The sequence below is a fragment of the Pleurodeles waltl genome, chromosome 2_1 (genome assembly GCF_031143425.1).
Source record: "Pleurodeles waltl isolate 20211129_DDA chromosome 2_1, aPleWal1.hap1.20221129, whole genome shotgun sequence".
NCBI lineage: Eukaryota > Metazoa > Chordata > Amphibia > Caudata > Salamandridae > Pleurodeles > Pleurodeles waltl.
Window position 1 is genome coordinate 406,423,416 of NC_090438.1, and position 25,363 is coordinate 406,448,778.

Here is a 25,363-nt window from a genome sequence, read left to right on the forward strand (position 1 = left end):
CTCAATAATAAATACAGTAATGTACAAGTCCGAGCATTGTAGCAGGCATTGTCCGTGGACCACTCGGGCCAAATCACATGGGCAAAGCCCACACAGGATACCTGAATCCAACGGAGAGAACACTGCAGGGGCATCAGATTGCAAAACTACAGGCACCTCAGGGGGAAGGGAAGGGGGAGCACCTCAGCCGGATGAGTGCACGACACCAGATCCACGAGGGGCCTCCATGCCCACTGTTCAATCCTGGGGAGTGCAAAGCCACAGTCTCACAAGTCTATACAGTGGGTGGGCTGCCCACTGCTCAGTCCTGGGAAGTGCAAAGCCACAGTCTCACAAGTCTATACAGTGGGTGGTCTGCCCACTGTTCAATCCTGGGGAGTGCAAAGCCACAGTCTCTCAAGTCGATGACAGTCTCCACTGGTTCTGGAGGGGGCCTGGTGCCCAGAGTGCCTCATCCTGTGCAGGACAGAGGTAGTGGATGCCTTCTTCCACTGGTTCTGGAGGGGGCCTGCTGCCCAGAGTGCTTCATCCTGTGCAGGACAGAGGTAGTGGATGCATGTCTCCACTGCTTCTGGAGGGGGCCTGGTGCCCAGAGTACTTCGTGCAGGCCTGCCCGACACAGATGCGGCCCAGCCCTTGCCGCTCATGGGCCAGCGGTGCTTGAGACGGCGGTGCCCGGGTCAACGGTGCTTGAGATGGCGGTGCCCGGGTCAGTGGTGCTTGAGATGAAGGGCCCAGTTCAGCGGCGCTTGAGATGAAGGGCCCAGTTCAGCGGCGCTTGAGATGAAGGGCCCAGTTCAGCGGCGCTTGAGATGAAGGGCCCAGTTCAGCGGCGCTTGAGATGAAGGGCCCAGTTTAGCGGCGCTTGAGATGAAGGGCCCAGTTCAGCGGTGCTTGAGATGAAGGGCCCAGTTCAGCGGTGCTTGAGATGAAGGGCCCAGTTCAGCGGTGTTTGAGATGAAGGGCCCAGTTCAGCGGTGCTTGAGTTGGAGTGCCCAGTTCAGCGGTGCATGAGACGGCGGTGCCCGGTTCAGCGGTGCTTGAGATGGAGAGCCCAGTTCAGCGGTGCTTGAGATGGCGGTGCCCGGTTCAGCGCTGCTTGAGATGAAGGGCCCAGTTCAGCGGTGTTTGAGATGAAGGGCCCAGTTCAGCGGTGCTTGAGTTGGAGTGCCCAGTTCAGCGGTGCATGAGACGGCAGTGCCCGGTTCAGCGGTGCTTGAGATGGAGAGCCCAGTTCAGAGGTGCTTGAGACGGCGGTGCCCGGTTCAGCGGTGCTTGAGATGAAGGGCCCAGTTCAGCGGTGTTTGAGATGAAGGGCCCAGTTCAGCGGTGCTTGAGTTGGAGTGCCCAGTTCAGCGGTGCATGAGACGGCGGTGCCCGGTTCAGCGGTGCTTGAGATGGAGAGCCCAGTTCAGCGGTGCTTGAGACGGCGGTGCCCGGTTCAGCGGTGCTTGAGATGAAGGGCCCAGTTCAGCGTTGTTTGAGATGAAGGGCCCAGTTCAGCGGTGCTTGAGTTGGAGTGCCCAGTTCAGCGGTGCATGAGATGGCAGAGCCCGGTTCAGCAGTGCTTGAGATGGCGAGCCCAGTTCAGCGGTGCTTGAGACGGCGGTGCCCGGTTCAGCGGTGCTTGAGATGAAGGGCCCAGTTCAGCGGTGTTTGAGATGAAGGGCCCAGTTCAGCGGTGCTTGAGTTGGAGTGCCCGGTTCAGCGGTGCTTGAGATGGAGAGCCCAGTTCAGCGGTGCTTGAGATGGAGAGCCCAGTTCAGCGGTGCTTGAGACGGCGGTGTCCAGTTCAGCGGTGCTTGAGATAGCGGTGCCCGGTTCAGCGGTGCTTGAGATGAAGGGCCCAGTTCAGCGGAGCTTGAGTTGGAGTGCCCAGTTCAGCGGTGCAGGAGACGGCGGTGCCCGGTTCAGCGGTGCTTGAGATGAAGGGCCCAGTTCAGTGGTGCTTGAAATGGAAGTGGGCAGGTCAGCGGCCCCGGCCATGGCGGGGTGCTCATTTCCCACCTGACTTGTGGCTGGCGGTGTCCTCCTGGGCAGCTGGTCCGGGCCTGTTGGTGGGGTCCTGCCCACATGGGATGGGGCTGGTGGGCCACTCCTGGGCAGCTGGGCTGATGGCGGTGGTGTCGGCCGTGCTGCCCTTCCCAGCCTTCCCAGTTCGCCTGTGGCCCTTCCCCACCTTGCCCGGTGTGGCAGCTGTCTCCACACTCCCTGGCGGAGGCCTGGTCGGGGTTTTGGTGCCTGATGTCATCTGCCTCTCCCGCCGGCCACTGCCTATCTTCGGGTGTTTCTCCGGGGGTGGGCTGGCCGTGCCTTGGCTCCGGACCAAACTGGCTGCCCTGGTGGGTGGGGCACTCCACTGTCCCTGGCAGACCTAGATGGCAGGGCCCGGTTTTGTGGGGGCTGAGGTGCTCAATCGAGTCATATGACATGGACGAGGTGGGGGAGTTGGTGTGAAGAGGTTGAGTTTCGACAGGAAGAACTTTTTGGGAGCAGTGGGATGGGTAGGTGTAGTGGTGGAGAAGTGTGGCACAATGGTTAGAGTGGCAGACCCTGAAGCAGAGATCTGGCTCAAGACCAGGGTTCAAGTCCCGCTTCGGCAGGTCTTGGGCTCAATTCCCTTGGACCAGATAATTCTCGCCTCGGTGCCTAATCTAATTAATGGGTCCCACTCTGCAACTCTGGGCAATAGCTTGCTTAATCTCCACAACGGCCCCAACAGCGCTTGGATGCCTGGCTTCACCCTGGGGTGCCCAGGAGTGGGCACCTCACAGGGAAAAGCCAGGAGGGGTTCCATAGCGGTTTGAGTACAGCGCCTTGAGACCCTAACGGGTGAGTAGTGCGCTATACAAGTGCAAAGTATACAGTTTTACAGTTTACAGTTTACAGTTATGGGAGTGGAGGAGGAGGTAGTGGTTGTAGGAGGTGTAAGTTTTGTGGTTTTGGGTGCTGGGTGCTGGGTGCTGGTGCTTGGGCTGGAGGCTGTCGTGAGGTGGATGGCTGTTGGGTGGGTGGCTGCCTGCGTTTGTGTATGTTGGGAGGGGGCGTCACAGACACACTGGGAGAGGACACAGGGGACGTGTAAATGGCAGTGGGGGTGGTGACTGCACGTATGCGGGGTGTTCTGGTGTCTGTGCTGCTGAGGGACGTAGTGGCTGAAGATGGTGTGCATGCAGGTGTGAATGTAGAGGTGACAGGGAGGGAGGAGGGAGACGTGGAGGAGGGGGGACACAGTGGAGGCAGTGGCTGTTGCTATGTCTGCATGGGTATGATGCTTGTGTGACTGTCTGTGGGATGTGTGGTGCTTATGTCTGTCTGAGCCCCCCTTGGGTGTTGAGGTGTGTGCAGGCTGGTCTGGTGGTGTCCCTGGGATAGGCAGAGGTACAGGTGATAGGGAATGGGTGGAGGAAGTTGGAGGGGGGAGGCTAGACACAGGGACAATGGCTGCCATCAGTGCTGAGGCCAGAGTCTGGAACGATCGCTGAAGGGCCGCCTGACCAGAATGAATGCCCTCCAGGTATGCATTGCTCTGGTGCACTTCCCTTTCTACACCCTGGATGGCATTCAAAATGGTAGACTGCCCAGCGGTGAGCGTCCTCAGGAGGTCAATGACCTCCTCACTGAGGGCAGCAGGGGTGACTGGGGCAGGGCCTGAGGTGCCTGGGGCGAAGGAGATGCCCACCTTCCTGGGTGTGCGGGCACGGAACAAATGCTGAGGGGCTGCTGGGAGGGCGGTGCTGGTGAGGGGGGACGAGTCGGTGTCACTGTTGTCGGCCCGAGTCCCCGCTGTGGAGCTCCCCTCGCCCTCAGTCCCACTGGTGAACTCAGACTCCGTGGTGTGGCCCTCCATGGCCATGTGGGATGCAGCTCCCTCGTGCTCCGGTGCCACTTCTCCTCCGCCTGATGATGCTAATGCACACATGAACAGGAAGACCACAAAAAAGGGGGGGGGTAAACAAAATAAAGACATGTTGAGTGCATACATTGGCAACACCGTTGGCGGACAGGACAGACACAGAATCCCCCTGCACTACGCCGCGCACTTGGGGTCGACTACTCAATCCCTTGGACATGGCCTACAAGCCTATGGACGACATCCGCACACATAGATGACACAGGGCCATGATCTCCTGTACTTGGCACCCTACAGAGGTGGGGGGCAGGGGCACAGGGCCATGCCTTACGGAGGGGCCTAGCCTACAGAATTCGCCCTGGCCTAGGGAGACCCACAGCCCTCCTCCCCCACCCAGACACCTCCACTACGCGCAAAGTCAGCAGAATGAGAGTGTACTCACCCCCTTGTGTCTGCTGTGATGCCCTCACGCGCCCATCCAATTCGGGGTAGGCCACCGCCAGGATCCGGGACATCAGGGGGGTCAAAGTCCGACTGGCACCCCTCCCACGTTGGGAGGCCATCCCAAGCTGAGCCTCCGCCGTCTTCCTGCTCCAGCGGCGGATGTCCTCCCATCTCTTCCGGCAGTGGGTGCCCCGTCTGCGGTGGACCCCCAGGTTCCGGACGTCCTTGGCGATGGCACGCCAAATATATACCTTCTGGTGGCCGCTGACCTATATGAAAAGTACGGAGGGAGAAGAGAAGTCATTACCTTCTGCACCGTCAATGTGAGTGGCCCCCATCCCTACCCTTGCCATGTGGCACATGCAATCACCGTCGTTTCATGCACGCCTCAATTTCTCCCCTCCTCCCCCCCAACTTTCATCCACCACACTCCACACAGGCATAGCCCATACAGCATACTCCCAGTGTATTTACCTGTTTGTCTGGAGGACCGTAGAGTTGCGCGTACTGGGGGAGGACCCCATCCACTAGTTTCTCCAATTCCTCAGTGGTGAAGGCGGGGGCCCTTTCCCCAGTCGCATGAGCCATTGTCTCTTCCAGACCGAGGTCACAGCAGCACTTGCAGTGTAGGTCCTCTCCTGTCGAAGATCAGGTATCGAGTGATTAAGCAGATAGAAAATGGCGGTCACGTCCGCGGCGGTGCGTACCGCGACCGCCGGCGCACATCGTCATTTGCTCCTGGGACCCATAGGGTTCAATGTTAACCAATGCAGCATTGCGCCGCGGTCTTCGACCGCCTACCGCCAGGGTGTACAACGCCAGCGCAGTTACCTCACATCCCATTGTCACACTTCACAGGTCAGGCAGCCGCCATTTCAGGGGCCCACATGCCCTAATATTTTAACTGCGTCACACATACCTAGGCCTTGCCTCAACACTCATACAAGCCATTCTATGGATTAAGAATCGTGTTCTGTGCAAGCTGTGGTTACGTACCTCTGGGATGTTTGACTCTGTGCTCGCTGTTGTCCTTCATAGGCCCCGTCCGCTGGGACATGTGAGGAGATGGCGGCATCCTCCGGTGTACAGACCTCTGGTGGACTTGTCGACAATGGAAGAGAGACATGTCATACTGACCTACAGGCTTGACCGTGCCACAATCCTGGAACTTTGTGCCCAGCTGGAGCCAGACCTGATATCACCTATCCGCCAACCCACAGGAATCCCCCCTCAAGTGCAGGTGCTGTCAGTGCTCCATTTCCTAGCAAGTGGGTCCTTTCAAACAACAGTGGCCATATCATCAGGGATGTCCCAGGCTATGTTTTCCAAGGTGTTGTCCAGAGTGTTGTCTGCCCTGCTGAAACACATGCGGAGCTACATCGTTTTCCCTGAGGTGGGGGATTTGCCTACAGTGAAGGGTGATTTCTATGCCCTTGGACATATCCCCAACATCATAGGTGCCATTGATGGGACCCATGTGGCTTTGGTCCCCCCCCACAGGAGTGAACAGGTGTATAGAAACCGGAGGAGTTATCATTCGATGAATGTCCAGATGGTGTGTTTGGCAGACCAGTACATCTCCCATGTTAATGGCAAGTTCCCTGGCTCAGTGCATGACGCGTACATCATGCGGAATAGCAGCATCCCCTACGTGATGGAGCAACTCCAGAGGCACTGTGTGTGGCTAATTGGTGACTCTGGATACCCCAACCTGTCATGGCTACTGACCCCAGTGAGGAATCCCAGGACAAGGGCAGAGGAACGCTACAATGAGGCCCATGGGCGAACTAGGAGGGTGATCAAGCGGACCTTCGGCCTCCTGAAGGCCAGGTTCCGCTGCCTCCATATGACAGGTGGATCCCTATTCTACTCACCAAAGAAGGTGTGCCAGATCATCGTGGCCTGCTGCATGCTTCACAACCTGGCTTTGCGTCGCCAGGTGCCTTTTCTGAAGGAGGATGGTCCAGATGGTGGTGTTGTAGCAGCTGTGGAGCCTGTGGAGAGTGAAGACGAGGAAGCAGAAGAGGACGACATAGACAACAGGAACACAGTTATACAGCAGTATTTCCAATGACAGACAGGTAAGAATACATAGCTGCCTACTACATGTACTTAACCACTACTACCTCTCTCCTGTCTGTCGTTTTCACCCAGTGTATGGTAACTGAGTTGTCACTTTCCTTTGCGATTTCAGAAATGTGGCCCCCAGTGTGTGACATCTGCTTTGTTTACCCATGGACTACAGCTGTGTGACATTGGTATGTTGGCATCACAATGTAAATAAGCATTTTGGCACGGTAATGTCTGATACATTTGTTCAAAATCACAGCCAAACTCCTGAGTTTTTTGTGCAATAACTGTGTTTATTTGAGTGCTCTATATTGTGGGGTGGTTGCAAATTGGTGAGGGGGGATGGTGGAGGAATGTCCATGGCAGAGTCCAGACTATTGGGATCACAGGTGCATTGTCCAGATGCCTGTGGAAAGTGGAGCTGGGGCAGTTTAAGGATGGACAGGGTGACAATGTGGGACAGTGGGATGACAATCAGGGTGGTATCCTTTGCTGGTGGGGGTCTTGGAATCTTACTCTGTCTTCTTCCTGGATCTCAGGGACCGCTTGCGGGGTGGTTCTCCTTCTGCAGGGGGTGGGGTGCTGGTGGCCTGTTGGTCCTGTGGCGGGGCCTCCTATCCACTAGCGCAGGCGGAGGTGGTAGGCAATTCTTGGTCCATGCTAGTGTCAGGGGCCCTTTGTGGTGCCACGGTGGGCTGCAATGAGGTGGCTATCACATTCAGCACCCCTACGATGGTGCCCAGGGCGGAACTGATGGTTCTTAGTTCCTCCCTGAACCCCAAATACTGTTCCTCCTGCAGGCACTGGGTCTCCTGACACCTGGCCAGTACCGTCGCCATCGTCTCCTGGGAGCGGTATTATGCTCCCATGATGGTGGTGAGGGCCTCGTGGAGAGTGGATTCCGTGGGCCTGTCCCCCCCCCGTCGCACAGCAGCCCTCCCAGTTGCCCTGTTTCCCTGGGCCTCTGTCCCCTGGACCGTGTGCCCACTGCCACTGCCCCCAGGTCCCTGTTGTTGTTGGGGTGGTGGGTTAACCTGGGTGCCCTGTAGTGATGGACACACCGCTGCTTGACGTGTCCTGGGGACAGAGGTATGGGCCAGCTGGATGGGTGCTGTGCTGGTGTTCCCAGAGGGGGGAAGGCCTGCTGTGGCTGTCTGAGGGGAACCGACTGTCCCGAGGTCCCCGATGGGTCGGGCTGGTCATCTTGATCCAGGTCGACAGAGCTGCTGTCATCGCTGTGGGCCTCTTCTGGGGGTGGGGTGGACATTTGTGGACCCTCCTGCGCGGTGACGTTGGGGTCCTGCAGGGGTATAAAGGCATGATTATTGCATCTGTGTGTGCCATGGTGTGCAATGGGTGGCTGCCCGTGTCCCCCAGTGCTTGCCTTCCTGTGTGTGGGCTATTGTGATGGGGCTTTGGGGGGGGATGGGTATGTGCAGTGGGCATGCTTTGGTGATGGGTGTCCATGCTTTGTGGTCGCATGCAGGCCTTGGTGTTGGGATGGGTGGGTTGTGATGGTGAGACATTTGCAAGGAGTAGGAGTGATGGGGGTGAGGGTGAGGGTGGAGGTATGTATTGGCATGCAGGTGGGGCTGGGGGGATGAAGTAGTGAAGATGTGACTTACCAGAGTCCATTCCTCCAGATACTCCGCCGAGGCCCTCAGGATGCACGATCGCCAAGACCTGCTCCTCCCATGTTGTAAATTCTGGGGGAGGAGGTGGGTGTCCGCCGCCAGTCCTCTGCACTGCAATGCGATGTCTGGATACCACGGAACGCACCTTCCCCCGTGGGTCGTTCCACCTCTTCCTGATGTCATCCCGATTTCTTGGGTGCTGTCCCACAGCGTTGACCCTGTCCACTATTCTGCTCCATAGCTCCATCTTCCTGGCTATGGATGTCTGCTGGACCTGTGATCCGAATAGCTGTGGCTCTACCCGGATGATTTCCTCCACCATGACCCTGAGTTCCTCCTCCGAAAACCTGGGGTGTCTTTGCGGAGCCATGGGGTGGTGTGGGTGATGTGTGGGGTGGTGTGTGTTGTGATGTGTGGGGTGATATTTAGTGGTGTGTTGTGTGCGGTGCGTGGAAGTAATGTGGGTGATGGTAATGTGTGCCTGTGGTTGCTAGTTTGTAGATGGTGGTGTCTCTCTCTGTGCCTCGTTCCTAATTTTTGGTTGTAGGGGTTTGTGTGTGATGTGGGTGTGTGTTTAATATTTAATTGGGTGTGTGGGAGTGGTGTGTGTATGTGTATCAGGTGTGTGTATTTCGATTTGTCCAATGTGGCTGTGTTTTGTAGGTTTGTGTGTATTCTGAGCGCGGCGGTGTGTACCGCCAATGGAATACCGCGGTTGAAAGACCGCCGTGTGGATTCGTGGGTCGTGATAGTGTGGGCGTATTTCTGTTGGCGTGACGGTGTCGGTTTTGTTTTCGCCAGTTTATCGCTGACCTTTGGTGTGGCGGACTTCTGTGGGTGTCGGTATTTTGGCGGTTTCCGTGTTGTGGGTCAGAATGACCGTGGTGGTTTACCGCGGCGGTATGGTGGCGGTCTTCTGACAGCGGTAAGAGGCTTTTACCGCCGATGTTGGAATGACCACCTTTGTCTCTTCTATTCCAAAGGATTTCTGATCAATTCAATTGAAGGCTTATTTTTTTTGCATCTATCTCTGTATTCAGTCTTCCAATAGGCACTGGAACTAGGGATGCTTGGGGTGCTGCAGTATCCCCAAATTAACCATACTGAAGTTCAGACAGTGAATGAGCAATAAAGATGACTTTAAATGTGGTTTTATCTTGTCACATTTGTTGTGCGGTAAAGGACAGAATTCAAATGTCAGGCTATGCCTATGACAAATTGCTTCTTATTTTTTAACCTGGAGACTGGTGTTTACTTATTTGTCTTTACCTGCAAAAAAGAACCATATGACAATATTGCTGGGTTACTGAGAGTGGAAATAAAAGCTGTAGGATGTCAGATATTTCTAGCACACAACAATGACCTGTACAGCTATTTCAAAATACATTAGCAGTTATTAAATCACAAATGAAGCAATTTTTTCTGCAATTTTAAAGTGTAATGAAAACAAAGACTTGAAAAGAATCAAAACAAATAAAGACACTTTGCTTGGTGAAGAGCAATCGACAAACTGTTGATTCCCAATTTCAACATACTATTATTTGTACACTATATAGATTTATCAGTAAAACTGCATGTTGATCTGAATGTTGTGGCCCTTTCAATCGAAAATGTGGTATCTGTAATCAACAGTGTGCTATCACTTCATGATTTAGTAATATTTTTCTTACTCCAAAATGCACCACTGGCTACATACCACGCCTGTACCATTCTCCTGCTGAATGGATGTGTCCCATTTGTTACATTTGTTCTTTATGCAACGCTTGGATTTTTCACAACCCCTATGACTTCAGTGATGTAACATATATAGCACCCCCACTATGAAAATGGTTCCAATACCACTGTATTTTCCTTTTATTTATTTTCCTTTTATCTATTTTATTTCTCAGTGCCCATTGTATATTTGTGATCATGCTTAGGCAATTATTGGTTTATTTTTCAAATTCCAAGATTCTCTTAGTGGAAATTATATTATTTTAGGAACTGAACTTGCCTGGTCATTCTGTTGCCTGCATTCTTTTTTATAATTTTGTGACACTGAATTTTGCAACTCAAATATCTTTCAGGGCTCCATGCCACAGGCTCACTGAAGGAACAACATAGTAAAGAAGGAGTACCTCAGGGAGACTAGGTTTATTGCAGCCTGTATTAAAACGTTACTCATGTCCAATTGGTTTCATTTACTTTCATTTTATGTTTGGCTTCTAAAAGACTGAAAATTCATCAGGTGTTTTGATGTTCTTGAAGCTGAATTAAAGTGGAATGAGTGTTGCTTACATCTACATAGTGTGAGCACTGAAATTAATACTAATAATTATTTCCTGTATCTCCGCATTTGATTTATGTAGAAAATGTATTAACATAGAAAATAACGTGTAATGCAAAAATGTGCCTACGTGATTGCCATCATCATATATGAAGCTGATTAATAATGATGTATTAACATGTTTATAGAGTTTATATAAATGTAAAAATGTAGTAATCTGTCATGCTTATAGCTAAACATTATGAACTTGCTTATATTAACCATAGGCCTCAAGTTAGCGAGGCCTCGGCTGAAATTAATACCTGCCAAAATTACTGAAAATGTAACATTAATAAAATTATCTCATGCTTGCTGAATAATCACTGCTTTGTTTAATGTAGAAATTGCCTGGAGCTGTAGTAACAAAATATTATTTCTCTTGAGGAAATGTGTGTGTAACCTCTGCATGTTCTTGAATTGTTACAAACACTAACTTGCAGCGTATGGAAAGCAACGTTCCCAGGAACTAACAATGGTCCTACTAATAGAGGATGGAAGGATCTACAAATTAATTCTTATTGTATTGACTGATGTACACAGGTGGAGAACAACCAATCATCGACATGTGAAAGACTGCTTAGTTATATCTTAGATTTGTAAATTAAAATCTATTGGACTAATTTCATTGCAAGATGCTGCTGACCAGTGACATCATAGGACAACTTTAACTTAACTGCACTGCTCTTGGAGTTCTCAGCCATTATTCTGATACGCTCACTTCTTACGAGATCCGGTCACTCTGACGCTTTGTCACTTTGACGCTCACCAGCCTTTCTTCTGACACTCTGGTATTTTGCTATTCAAGTTTATTTCTTATGCTCTATGCAATGATGCTGGTGTTTACTTTAGCGCTTGATGGTTAGAGCATGTAGCGCTTTCCTGCCTGCCTTAGACATTAACATGATGGTTCGGAGAACTTAGAGCCCTCAATTCTGAACCGTTCCCTTTCCTTCCCCTCTGTCCTGATGCTGATGTCCCCCTGATGAAGACTAATGCTGCTTGCTGATCTTTAAAGACAGGTATATGTTGAAATGTTTGATGTTTGACTTTGCTTTTGTGTCTAGGTACCAACCGCTGCTCTTTGTTAGAGCCCCAGTTAGAGGTTTTCCATATTCATGTTACTAAAACGTTTGCGTGCAGCCCAACATGCTAATGCTAATCTGGAATTAGCGAGGTGTTTCCTCTACTCATCTGTTTGATAAACAAACTGACATCATCCAAATTGCTGATTCAATGTATGTTATTTCCATTGCGCAATTACTCTTGCTATTGATCTGTACTGTCGCCATTGAAAGTCTCGTGATTAATGCTTTAATCAAGTTAAGATTCTTTAGATGCTTCAGTCAACCAGTGTTGTTCCTATACCTTTATCATGTGGTTTTGAGTTTGATTTATGTGATCTTGGCATTGTTAATATAGGGAAATAAATATTCTAACTGATACTAAAAGGTGTGGTTATTCCTGGCTAAATGGGTCATGGTGCACGGTTTTACTGACTCTATTGGATTTATATTGTTGTTTATTGATGTTTATTGATAATTGATGTTATGTTTGGAACAAGGACGTGATCATCTTCAACGGAGTCCAAAGGTCCATTGGCCCACAACAGCACATCTCCTAGGTCACTTTTAGCCCATAGAAACCATAAGGCTTGACGTGCTGCCACAATAGCACAACATTTATGACATATTTCTCTTAACTTCCTGAAAAACTGTTTACTGTCACAATACATTTACAAATATTACTTGAAAGAACTGACACATCCTTGAAATAAAAAGGACATCATGATTGGTGAGCACAATACTAGCGTTACTTTCTAATGGAGAAAACAATCTCTGATAATTTTTTGTTGGTGTAGATGCCTGAATTTCACCAGTTTCATATGGTTTCTCTTGGTTCAAGGCAACTGATACCTAAAGCAGCTCAAATGTTCAACACCATAACTGGAAAGGTGCATCGCAAAGTCACTTAATAATTACATGTTTAGTGCAATTGGGTTGAAGTTAATTATCCACATCAGTGGTAAAGAATGTGCTTGTGCTAAGCAAAATAAGTCTTCGAGCACTTTTGTAAAATGTCTACTATACCTTGAAAAACGTTTGGGATACTAAGAGAAAGCGACTAAAGTCAATGTGGGATTTGAAAAAGAAGCCTGGCTCCAAGTCATGTCTAAGCCACACCAGTGACATAAACTGTTAAGAAAGAAGAACAATTTTAATGAAATGTTTCTTCCTCGGATTGAATAGTAATTCAGTTGGCATATTACAGACAGTAAAGTGGTATTAGTCAACTAACAGAAGAGTCAATGTTTCATTTTCATTAAGCATTGTCATGTCCTCATTATTCTGAAAAGAATCCTTTCTATACAAACCATATGTATGTACTTAACTGAAAGTCAAACTAATGTATCACCTATGTTTCTATATAAGGCCAACTCCATAACCTTCACCCAGGGGATCAACATAGATAAAAGTAACTTCCAGACGGTAATGACCCCATTCCCCCTTTGTGCATCTTCTCCCCTGGTTACAAATAATCAAACAGAATCAATGACTCTGAACGTGTGACATGGGACCATTGGTAAGACTGCACTAGGAAAGCAGCAACAGTTAGGAATCTACAGCAGAACAAAAGAAAAATAGAACATATCTGCTGAAATACCAAAGATGCATTTGGAAAAAAAGAGTAAAAAAGACACACAATGTTAAGTAACCCTCAGGAGCAAATTGCAACATACCTACACAAATAAAGTTTCAATCTTAAGAAGAACCACAACACCACTTATATTTCCTGAAAGAATTAGCAAGCCAGTGGGTATGCCCTAGCCAATGGATAAGCATAGCTAGCATTGCAGAATTTAAAAAACACAAATCTAGTCATATTTGCCAACTTTACAAAAAAAAAGACAAATAGGCACATTTGTTCAATAAGACACTATTACATGCTATCCTATGCCCAAAGCAACCACCTACTTAACAATTGTGTCAGTGTGCACTCTGGAAATATACATATGGTACCAAATTAAATAATAATATGCACAGCAATTCATCTCTTCAAAGGCTGAACAAAACTGCAAGCTAGAAAGAAAAAAGGGAGAAAAAAGCTTTCAAAGCATACTACGTGTCCTTTCTCGCTCTTTTACTTATTTACTCAGTAGCGATCATTTAATTTTATCTCCTCTCTCCTATGTCAGTGCTCACTGGCTCCAGAACTGTTTATTTTCCATTCAGTGCAAATGTATGACAAAAAAACATAAGGAGTACTTAAAGTTCAACTTCAGGTTCTAATGCTGAACATGTGACTATTCGTGGAGGCTTTTATCATTTACATTGTTAAACTGACCTCATAATTCTGACTAGGCATCCTTCAAACTGCTACTGTGGTAGATTGACTTATCATTGGTTTTATGTGATTATATTTATTTCCTGCAAATCTGACGAATGTATGTGTCATTTCATACTGTGATGTCTAAAACCTAAATGTATCACATTTTTGTTAAGGACTGTGCTAAAGTTTCATATAATGTGGTATAGTCAGACTTCATAAGAAACATTAGTTCTTCATAGTGGATTCTAATACAGCCGTAGAGCCCGACGTAGCCGGCTATACTGGCCATTAAAGGCCCGATCCAACGTTAAATGGAGCAGGACTTTAATGGGCGTATAGCCCAGCTTTGAAGGGCTATAAGCTATTAGAACATTCTGCCACTAGAGGGTAGAATGTTCTAATAAATAAAACAAAGTCCTCACGGAGCCTGAGGGGATTGAAATCCTCTCTGGACAGTGAGGCCTTTGTTCTCCACTGCTGTTGTGAACAAGGAACATTGGGATGTTGACGCTCGGGCTTTTACCAGACAGTAAAAGCACTGAGCACTCCATTGTATCCAATGGAGCTTGCAACATTCCAACGTTCTAATAAAGAATAAGAATTTTGTAATGTGAGGTACAAAACTATGGACAGCTGCAAATCTTGTACGGAGTCTGCCTTGATTGTGGTACCAGCAACTCATCCTGAGCTATCGCCTTTCTTTATGTGCCTCATTTTCCTTATTTGGCAACATCGGGAACACAATGATTCAATTCACAGTTTAGAGTATCAGTTTTATTAGCAACTGCTCTATTATGATATTTATGCCACTCACTTAATTTAGGTTCCTAGGTGACATTTTTAACAGTGAAAGGTAACTATTGGTTAATATATCTGCTACTGAAATGTGTCTGACTTGCACATCACAGGTCTGAATCCCAGGAGGATAAAGTGATACAGAATAGGGCTACACAAGCATGGATATGCAAGAAGAACATGTGAAATTTATTCCAAATAGTTGTTTGCAAATTTACATTTGGAGAATAATTTGAAGTTGCTTGAAATACCAGAGCTCATAATAGGAAAGATTCATGGCCATGAATTCCAGTTTCATTACTGTGGCTTCATCTCTTGAGTCTGAGCAAATTAGACATTTCTGCTGAGTGTAGCAATGGCTTTGATGTGAAAGTATGACTCATCTAGATTGATTACTTCCCCTTTGTCTACTACTGCCGAATTTATCAATGAAAGAATGCATCAGAAGCTCATGTTACACGAGACACATTTTAAACGTCTGCTCAATATACTTACTGCAAAACACATTTTAAATATTCAGTAGATCTGCAGTTCCATTTGTCACACCACATCTACTAAGCTGTGCACCAAGGACCTGACTGCAAAGTAGGCATCGTAATGCATTCAAGTGAAGAGAAAAACGTAACAGGTGTGATGTGCTTTGTAACTGTCTCGCATATGGACTTTTTATGGTTTCATTGCTAAGAAAAAACAGAGGTCTTACCCATATGAACCCATTAAATGGCCTCACAAATTAGTGACATGGTGAAACACCTTACATTATAAAAGAATAGCTATAATTGCTGAATTGCACAAGCAAAAGCTATAGCGAGGCTCAATTCCTCTGTGAAAAGATTATATGAGAGTTGTGAAAGTCTATCTGCAAAACCTAAACAAGCGTTGGCACTGCCAGTAGCACATGCTTTTTGCTGAAACACGTACCCAGACTTATTGAATGTGGCATTTTACTGGATTGTGCCTTTTCTGGGATTCTTTTGTAGGATGCTTGGTAGTTTGAGACCTCTTTTCACAGCAGATCAAGTCCAGTTTATTTTTTTTAAATGTGCAGTTTTATACAGTGTGAACTTGCCCCAAAGGCGTTAGAGAGCTTTAAGTGGGCATCAGATTACATTACACAATGCAATGTTCTTTGGTATCTTGGCAGATATACACCCTTACGTTGCTGACAAGATAGGAAAAGAGAGGCCCATGGACCATTAGGATCTTCCATGTGCAGCAAAAGAACTCTCTTTGGAACAGGGTATTAAAGAACAACCCCATCAATGATTGGTTAGGGTCCTCTCACCAATAATAATACATTCCTGTGCATTCCTGGGCTTCATACTCCTCCAAAGTGATCCAATTCATTTTGCCGGCATCAGTGAACAAGTGTTTGAGGCCGGATTAGTAGACCATAGCTAGTACTGGTTAAACTAGGCATCCCTAGAAAAAAAATGGCTTGGTGTGAACATAAACAAAGAGATCAATGCTCTTATACTGAGATCCACAAACTGACACTACAAATGAAGCTATGAACAAACGTTCCAGTGTGTGGTACATGTTGCTCACATCCCTCTAAAACTAAGGTGCTCCTGGGTTCCAGTTACAACAGAAAATGGTTGCCCACTTGCTCAATTAAGTTAGTATTTGAACTGTCCAGAAATGCTGATGTGTATTCCTTGCTGTATCGTAAAGTATTTTCCCAACATAAGACCTGGTGTTAAGTACCAGGGGCCATATGTACAAATACTTTTTCCCATAGACACAGAATGGGTAAAAACCTTTGCTACATCTGGCCCCAGATGCACTATTCTGCTAAAGACTCATTTCAATGTTAACCGTTTTTGTTTATCTTTCACATCCCTCTGCAATTTCCAGAGAAGTATAAATTAAATAAAAAACATAAGTAACAATCTCTTTATATGTAGTTCAATGGATCATCAAAAATAAGAAGAATGTGGTACTTTGACTCTTACCATCATTTTTTCAAACAGATCCATGATTTCCTTTTCCGACAGGTTCTTGTACCGCTCATCATACAGCGGCTGCGGGACCGGGAATTCGGTTGCAGATGATGGTGAATCAACAGCATGCTGAATAAGGGGCTTCTCCTTTTTGCCTGTTACTTTCCTTAAACTTGTTATTCTGCCTCGCTGCATGTGAAAAAGGAACAATGAAACATGTAAAATGGTAGTGCCTGTTAGTGTGAAACTTGCTAGCCATGTCACTTATTTGATAGTTAGAAGTCTGCAAAAAGAAAAATGGATTGAATATTATTACATAGAAGTACTATAAAAAATGTATGTCAACAAAATCGAAAGCAAGCTTATCACTAAGAAAGGCAACTAAAACTAGAATTAATACAATATTTACAAATTCTTTTTTGCAGGATTTCACAGAGATAGGGATTTACTGAGATGCGGTGTACTAGTCATAGGAGGGATATCTACTTTTTAAAGGGCCATATAGCAAACTGTTCTGACAGAAAGAACAAAGACAGAGCAGCATGGTGGAAGGCACAGCAAGTGCAGAGAGTTTCTGCAGACACCCTTGGGTGTCCACGGGGTGTGAATAGAAGTGTGACTGCCACAGAATGACCACTGTGCCTGCTTGTAGACTAAATCATTCTCAGTGGTGTAACGTACATTATCACAGGGTTCCCAGGTTTGGACAGTTAAAAACAAGTGAAAATAAAATATCGGAAGACCGGGCTTCCCTCCTTATGGCATACAACATAAGGTTGACTTGCATTAATATGGCGGTGCCCTCCTCGGTGGTACACTGCTGATTCTGAAAGGTTTATTGAGCATTATTCCCATGTACTTTGACCGTCATTCCTCTCTGCTGACTAGTGAGGTTAATAAGAGGAGTGACTGTTTTACATTTTTGTTGTTTACCAAGAATGTTATCGTTTCACCGGTTTCATGTTTCCTTTTTTTATTGTAAACATGCTTTTCTTCTAGTCACCACCAAGGAGTATCTGATTATTTCATTTTACATTTTATAATTTGTTACTCTTTGGATCATTACACTATTAGTACACCATCTCACTATTTGCCAATCAAATCACGATCAAGGTATTCCAACTACATTTGTATGTAGACATATAATTGCATCTTGGACAACGTTTTACTCTATGTCTTATTGTGGCAATGCACTTTGATTTGCCTCTAACCTGTAAGTCAACAATGTAATCTTGACACCTCCCACTGTATTATAATAATGAGATAGACATTAACCCTCTCTTACACTGTCCTAGCAGTAGACAAGTGAAGAGTAAAGTTTAATGCAGGCAGGAGACAAACATTTTGCCTCCCTCGATTGTGTGCCAATTTACAATATGGAAACCAATTCATTTAATTTTCTGGGATAACCTTTCAGGCCAATTCTGTGGATAGAGCTCACTAAATTTTACTGGCGAGTCTACAGAGACCCGCAAGCCTCTGTCTCTTCCCCATGCCCCTCGTGTCTATACCCCTAAAACTCTCATGTCCATACCCCTCACATCCCTCGGGGGAGAATATGAACGTCTACCATGGGGTGCTTGCGCCCTGCTTTACTACTTACGAAGGACCAAGCTGCAAAATATGGCAGCCAGCCCGCATATTGACCATAGCAGCCCATGTTTGTCATTCAGAAACTCAGTGCCGGAAACAAGCACTCTCACACATGTTCAAGGAGCAAGCTATACCCCTATAATGTGAGACTACACTATCCCCCTACGTACTGAAAATACACTTCAACAAATTAGACACCAAGACAAGCATTGAATGTAAACAATAACAAAATTGACAATAATAATTTTCCTACATTTATGCAGAATATTTATTGTATACAAAAGGTATCTGTTTGTTGGGACTTCTGGGAGGTATAATAATCCATAAAGAATGATGAATTATTTGCCAATCAAGATTTAATTTTCAGTGACTATATAAATAATACAAAACTATGTCCTCGTTAACAAATACTAGCCCACTTTAAATAATGCTATTATCACCCAGACCCTGAAAAAAGAAAATATTCATCCTTCTGTAAACAAAGGTGACCAATCATTTTGAAGCATTCTAATTTGAAGTTGTAAGAAATACATGTGCTACATCCCTTATTATGAAATTGTGTTTAATTTAAATGGACCATAAAGACAGTTAATGGTTCCACTTGAGTTATGCGATCCATGGGAATGCTGCAATTCTGTATACATTCACCTGGAGATTTTGAAACAGTAAGCACCCCAATTCTCTAGGTGAAAGTCCAGATAAAATTATGACTTTGGGACACGGACCACAAATTACTGACTGCATCAGAAATTCCTAATTTCCAGGGTATTCTCAGGCTTCAACCTGGAATCCTCACTAATTATGCATCTCCGGAAGTAACAGCACCAATGGTATCATTAACTCTGTAAGTGAGAAATTAACACTTCTACATCAGTGTCACGTATAATAAAGCCCCAAATATTTTAGTGGGGGGATTGTTTTTTTTATATAAATGTTTAACGATATCAGGTTACATAACAACAACAAACAAAAACAAGAGTGCTGCAATAAACCCAATTTTACAATACCCCCCTACCAAAGATGCAGAAGAATATCCTAGAGGAGTTACGTTACAGGAGACAGAGATTCTGAATGTCAACAATTCACCCCATATAGTATGGTGCTTTTCTTAGCACCCATGGATTTATAGACGCATTTTTATGCTGCAGTGGCAAAATTCATTCCCCAAGCCCATTCAAGGATGATTTGTTTTCTGAATGTTTCACATTCAATTTTAGCCATACATTCTCTGTCCTTCAAAATGACTTATGTGCTATATCCACCTTGTTTTATCCTTTTCCCTAAAGATTCATCAGGTCTACTGCAATATCCCTTTGCTACTCTGCATGCTTTAATTGCCAAACCATGAATGGTGTATTACACTGATGCTCTAGTAGGGACTGCTTAAGACCATCCTCTACCTGCTGCATCAACGTCCTCCACTGCTCTATCCCATGAGAAACACTAGAAGAACGTGTGTTGAATTACTGTACGTGATGCCTAGATTATCAAACGTATTGGTAAAACTAGAGATGTAAGACTTCCGTGATGCGATCAGCATTCATAAAATGTTGTGACAAGACATCAGCATAATGTAATGTAACATCATCCAGAAGGTAGAGGGGAGACAGGCAATACAAACTAAGTAGGTCAAGTCAAATAAACAGCAAATATGTGAAAATGAATTTTTATTGGGAAACATTAAGCAGTTGCTTGTGAGTCAAGGAAGTAATGGCTGGAAATCCAAGAAGACAAAAATCAATGGAATTAAAAATAACTAAATTTAGAATAGCTCTTGGGAAACACTCCAGTGGTGTGACTTCCACATGTATCTCTAAGCCACCTAACAACAGAAATAAGTCCACCTTTCAGACTTTCGGAAATCTGACGTAACAACTCGCTTAATCTAATTGAGCTATAGCATACGTTCTGGGACTGTGATATTTTCTTATATCTTATCCAATATTTAATTTGTTCTATATTTTACCCATAAGGTCATTTTTTTATGTTCTTTAACAAATTGACTGCTAGCGACCAACATCCCCCCCAAAAAAACACCCCATCAGTACAGAGCCCTGTTTGCCAACTGGGGCAGCTAGCGCTTAAGCCTTCATAACGTTTTTTTTTTTTCTGCAAATGTTATCCAGGCCAAGTTCTTTTCGTTTTCCACATAGGGATTGTACAGGTACCCAATGATTGTGTTTTCACCTGTAAGTTACTATGAGAACAGTTGAAAGGTCAACATTTTTTGTTTGAACAAATTAGAAAAAGTGCTGTCAAAAAATAATTTTTCCTAAAAATGATATCAACAAAATATGTGCTGTGCTAAGATCATCCTCGTCAAAGCTTTAAAAAAAGCAGAGTTGTAAAACAATGATTATTTTGACCTACTAGAGAAGTTGTAGCTTTCTAAGTTGTTTGCAGTAGGTATTTTTTTGGTTTCTACTTATTTGCTGTTTGCGATTTCAAAAGGGGTGAAACCCCTGGTGGAATTCAGTAACCTGTGCATTTCTGAAATGTAGACAAAATTCTGAATTCAGCAAGGGGTCATCTGATAAGATTACTTAGGAATTTCTCAAATAAACTAATCATTAAATTTTAAAAATGGGAAGGTAGTGAAATAGAAATAGATGGTGATATTTAAACCTGTAGCTTTTTGCACTGATGGGCCATCTACAAAAGTAACACAATGTTATGTTGCCAGGCTCTTCCAGTTGCAGAAATATATAGTATTTGTTGGTTGTCAAAAATATATGCAATACCCAGAGACATCAGCTGAGTTCTAGCTTATAAGTATTTTTTTATTGTCTTCAATGGTGCATCAATACAGAAGATAAAATGTGATGAATGAAAAATAGGTATGAAGAAAACTATGTGTTTGTGAAATATGCTCAAGAATTTGAGTTTAGAAAAATATTTTTTGTACTTCTTTCATTTGGGGGTAGCCCATAATATCTGTTGATATTTTTGGGGTGTTTTACAAAATGTTTTTATGCCCACTGACTTACATTTGGAAGACAAAGAGAAATTCAAAGAATATAACAATATTTTAGTTTAACTTACTCTGGATTCCCACACTTCTAATACAAATGGTACCCCACCTGCAAGCAGGCCTATGGCACCGGAGATTAAAAGTCCCAAACTGCAACATGGGAACATCAAGTTGTTTTCTCTGAATTTCAATTATTCTGGTATGTGGGTAGCTAAGGTATGTGGTGATAACAGTAGCTACAGTATTTGGGCCCAAATTCAGGAAAACCTATTAACCACAGTTTTAAAGTGGTATATTGTGTGTCTTGCAATATTTACAAACAGTTAACACATCTTCTAGATGGTAACACAATTTCTAAAGCTACCTCAATTGAGGTTTCCAAGTACTAGGTAAGGTATACTTAGTCCTAAATGCAGCAATTAAAATCCCCTAGATCCCACACTTTAAAAACCAAGTTTTAGGCTTTTTCCTGAAAGCCCACTCTGACTGAACCTGATGCGCTGTTAGAAGCAAACCTTTCCACAACTTTGGTGCCAAGTAACTAAAAGAACTTTCACATGAGTGTGCTCTCTTTACTATGGGAACACACGCTAACATCTCCCCTGCTGATCTTAAGTTTCTCGCTGGTGCATATGGTTTGGCCAAAGATTGAAGGTACCATGGAGCTTTATTAGCAAACACCTTGTGACAATAACACAAGGCTTTAAATGAAAACGTCTGCCTCACCAGAAGCCAGTGCAGCTTCTTAAGTGCGCCCCCATCAAAGCTCACTTTGGAAGGTTCAATAAGAAACATGCAGCAGCATTCTGTACCCTTTGGAGTCTCTTAATCCGGCACTGTGTGACTCTGAGATACAACACTTTGCAGTAATCAAGCCTTGATACAATCAGAACTTGAACTACTGTTTTGCTTCCTTGCTCTGGCAAAAGGCACGAAATAGTTCTCAACATCTTGAGAATTCCAAAGCATTTTCCTACCACTGCAGTAATTTGGCTGTCAAAAGACAGTTTTCCATCAAACCAAATACTCAGGTTCTTAACCTTGGGATTTGGATCTGGCAGTAGACCCAACTTCATGGACTACCATACAGTGGACCAGATGTCTGCGTGATTGCCCAAGGTCAGAACCTCAGTCTTTCCAGCTTAAGTCCGTTTCCATCCATCAGCCTGGCAACCTCTGCAACGAAGAGGCACAAAGAAGAAGCTATTTTGGACGAGTTCTGTGACAGCTCAATCATAACCTGCGTATCATCTGCATATGAAAGGATGGTAGATCAATTGAGTTCAATGACCTCCGCAAGTGGTCGCATGTACTCATTGATCAATGCTGAACTCAAAAACAAGTCTTGCAGCTCTCCTTTTTTCAATGGGAGCACTTTTGACTGGTACTGTTTTTGTGTTACCTGAAAGGTACGCCCCTGCAAAAAGAGGTGACCCAGCTCAATGTTTTATAGCCCACTCCACAGTTCCAGAGTCTCTCAATCAGGATGTTATGGGACACAGTCTCGAAAGCAGCACCTTGATCCAATAATAGCAGTGCAGAAGAATTGCTGACTCAGTTCTGTGTGAGGGGCAAAAGCCTAATTGTGTCATGTGGAGTACATTTTGACTCTTTAAAGATCTCGAAAGCTATTTCCTGAAAAACTTCTCAGTGATTTAAAAAAATAATGGCAGCAGCAAGACCAGACGGTAATTGTCCAGCTTAGTAGGATCCAACAGCGTTTTTTTTTTTTCTTCAAAGTGGGACTGGCTTCCATCACCAAGGTACATGGCCAGAGGCCAGGGATCGGTTAATCATTTTGCCTAGCACGGACTAAACCACCTCAACCCCTCTTTTCACCATGGACAGGGAAGCTGGGTCCAGTGGTACGCATAACTTCACCGAGGCACATAGCAATGTCAGCTCCTCAGGCTCAATCGGCCTAAAATTCAACAGCTATACTATGGGCAGCTGAACCAAGACCTCAAGCACAGGGTATATCTAGCTTTTTTAGGAGAAGAATCGTATTTCTTGGCCACCTTTTCCATGAAGAAGTGGGCCAGGACGTTGCATCATTCTTCAGAAGGTGCCAATGATGCTGAGACTTTAGACAGGGATGAGAGTGACTTCACCACTGCGAATATTTGGTGGGACGAGCATTGGGCTGCCTGAATTTTATTGGTGTAGAAGTCACCACCAACTGACTTCATTTGACAATCATAAATCTTTACTGCAGCCACTTAGTCCCTCTTACATGTGGGATCATTCACCCTGCGCCATCGGCGTTCCAGGTGCGTGCACTTCTTTTTTAAAACCAGCAGATTCTCATTAAACCGTTCAGCTGACTGATTTAATTTGCAAAACATCTGGTTCTCTAGTAGAGCTATTTTATCTATTGTTCCATTAATCCATTTATCTGTTTGTACATCAGCTCTATCTATACAGCTATCAAAAATAGGCCAACTAGTGACCACAGCATCACAAAATTTGGGAGTGGTAACTTTAGCCCACTGCTCTGCCTGTGTTGACAATGCTGAGGCATGACTAATGGGCACCTTTTCATAAGGAACGAGGAAAGGACAAGCCATATGGTCAGACCAAATAAGGGGGATAGGATGTTAAGTAACTATGCCGGTCAAATAAAAAAAATTAGGGTCAAGAATATGCCCCTGTCTATGTGTGGGGGAAGTCACCAATTGAACAAGCTGCATTCCCTCCAGATCTGCAATCACATACATCATTGCCAGACAAGCGATATCATTAAAATGCAGACTAAGATCTCCAATACTGTAAAGTTAAAGTACCAAAGGAGACAACACATTGGCTAACAGTGAAACGAAATTAGAGGCAATACCTGTTGGCAGGACATTTCTTACCCAGATTGCCCTGCAAACATCAAACTTTGGTTAAAATCACATAGTACTGTGAGGGAGAGGTCCAGAATTTGTGGGGATTTACAAAAGCCACACGACCCAACTATTTTCATACTTCTGCTAATAAAAGCAGCACCATGCTTGTATAGGTCAGCACATCACATGGGACAGGAAAGTCTCCAAAATACAATGTGAAAACATCAAGATGTGTATTATGAATTTCAATCATTTTGAGGATGCAAGCTTTTGTGGTTGGGAACTGCCAGGGAAACCTATGAGCCCCAAACATTTCTAAAATCTATACACCCAGGGTGATTTGACTTGTGTGGAACCTACTACGGTTTCTTATCCTAAGTCCCTTGCAAATGCTACTTCTATGCCTAAAATCACCTTTTACTGTCCACTCGGGAATGGCTGCAGTATTCAGGCCTGGCTCTGGCAGAATAGAAAACAAACTACCCATGCTCTTTTTTCTGAAAGCTAGAGGAATGCAGGGGGGGGGTGTTTGTTTGTTTTGACCTCTAGGGGAAGCAGAATGCCATCCCATATTTCAAAACTATACCCATACAAATTCAGAATTCCTCTCCATATTTGTGGTGATTGGCTGCAGCATTCAGGCTCTGGGTTCTAGGGGAACAGAAAAACTGTCATGGGCCTGAGTCTTATGGACAGCCCAAACCCCTGCCCTTTCCTATTTTTTTTTTAATGTATTCTTTTCCTTGTATTTCGTAAGCTTTCTGCTTCCCTTTCTCAGTAAGCATATTATGGTGAGTTCCCAAAAAGTGATCCACACAAGTGGGAAGGAAGACAAACTCTCTTAAACCCAGGGTGGGTTAGGGGGTGGTCTGATGCTCGGATAGGGCAACCACACTCTTCTACTCTTGATATCTAATAGGCTTTCTGTCCTCTGGGGTGGTAAGATTGGAGTAAAATTGTCTGCCCCTTGGATGGAGGTGCAGAAAGCCTGTTTGGGGCCTGGAGTTTGTGGGAACAGCTCTATGCCAGGATAGACCTCGCCCACCATATATTTTATTTAGTGTATTCTTCCCTTGGGGTCTCCTGCCCTTTCTGCCCCTTAGGGGAAGTACTGAGGGTAATCCCATGGGACAGATTGTGATTCAACCTTTGAATCTGCCCTCTGGTGGGTTGGGTGTTGCAGCCTGATGCAACGAAAGGTCCGCACTCACCCCATTCAACTTTTTTTTTTTAAACAAAATGCTATTCCTGGAGTCTAGTGTGCATTATTTCCCCCTGCAGTGGGCAGACTGGAGATTAATCCCCGAACCTGTCTCATTAAGGCATGCAGCTCAATACTTGCCCACACTTCATTCTACTTTTTAATTATTCTGGTGCCTATTGTGCTCACTGCCCACAGGGGTGGGCAGATTGGAGGTAAACAACTACCCTACCCTCTAGGGGGACAGATGGGCAGAAAGACTGTTGAAGCCCAATTCCATGAAGAAAAATAAATCCTTGGTGAGCTTTCTACCCCATGGGCTGAGTAAACTGAAGATAAACACCCGGAGTAACCCACCAGGGATGCAGAATATCTTGCTGCAGAGGCAACACTCGCCTG

At 45.3% G+C, this 25,363-nt stretch overlaps 1 protein-coding gene across 2 annotated transcripts in view; it reads right to left on the reverse strand.

The window, feature by feature from the left end:
* The window catches only part of DIAPH2 (diaphanous related formin 2), a 3,364,504-nt gene that overhangs the window by 3,126,486 nt on the left and 212,655 nt on the right, over window positions 1-25,363 (reverse strand). For both annotated transcript variants that reach the window (XM_069213107.1, XM_069213115.1), the window contains one exon: window positions 16,384-16,560. In XM_069213107.1, the coding sequence (XP_069069208.1) occupies window positions 16,384-16,560 (177 nt within the window). The remainder of the gene's footprint in view (window positions 1-16,383; window positions 16,561-25,363) is intronic.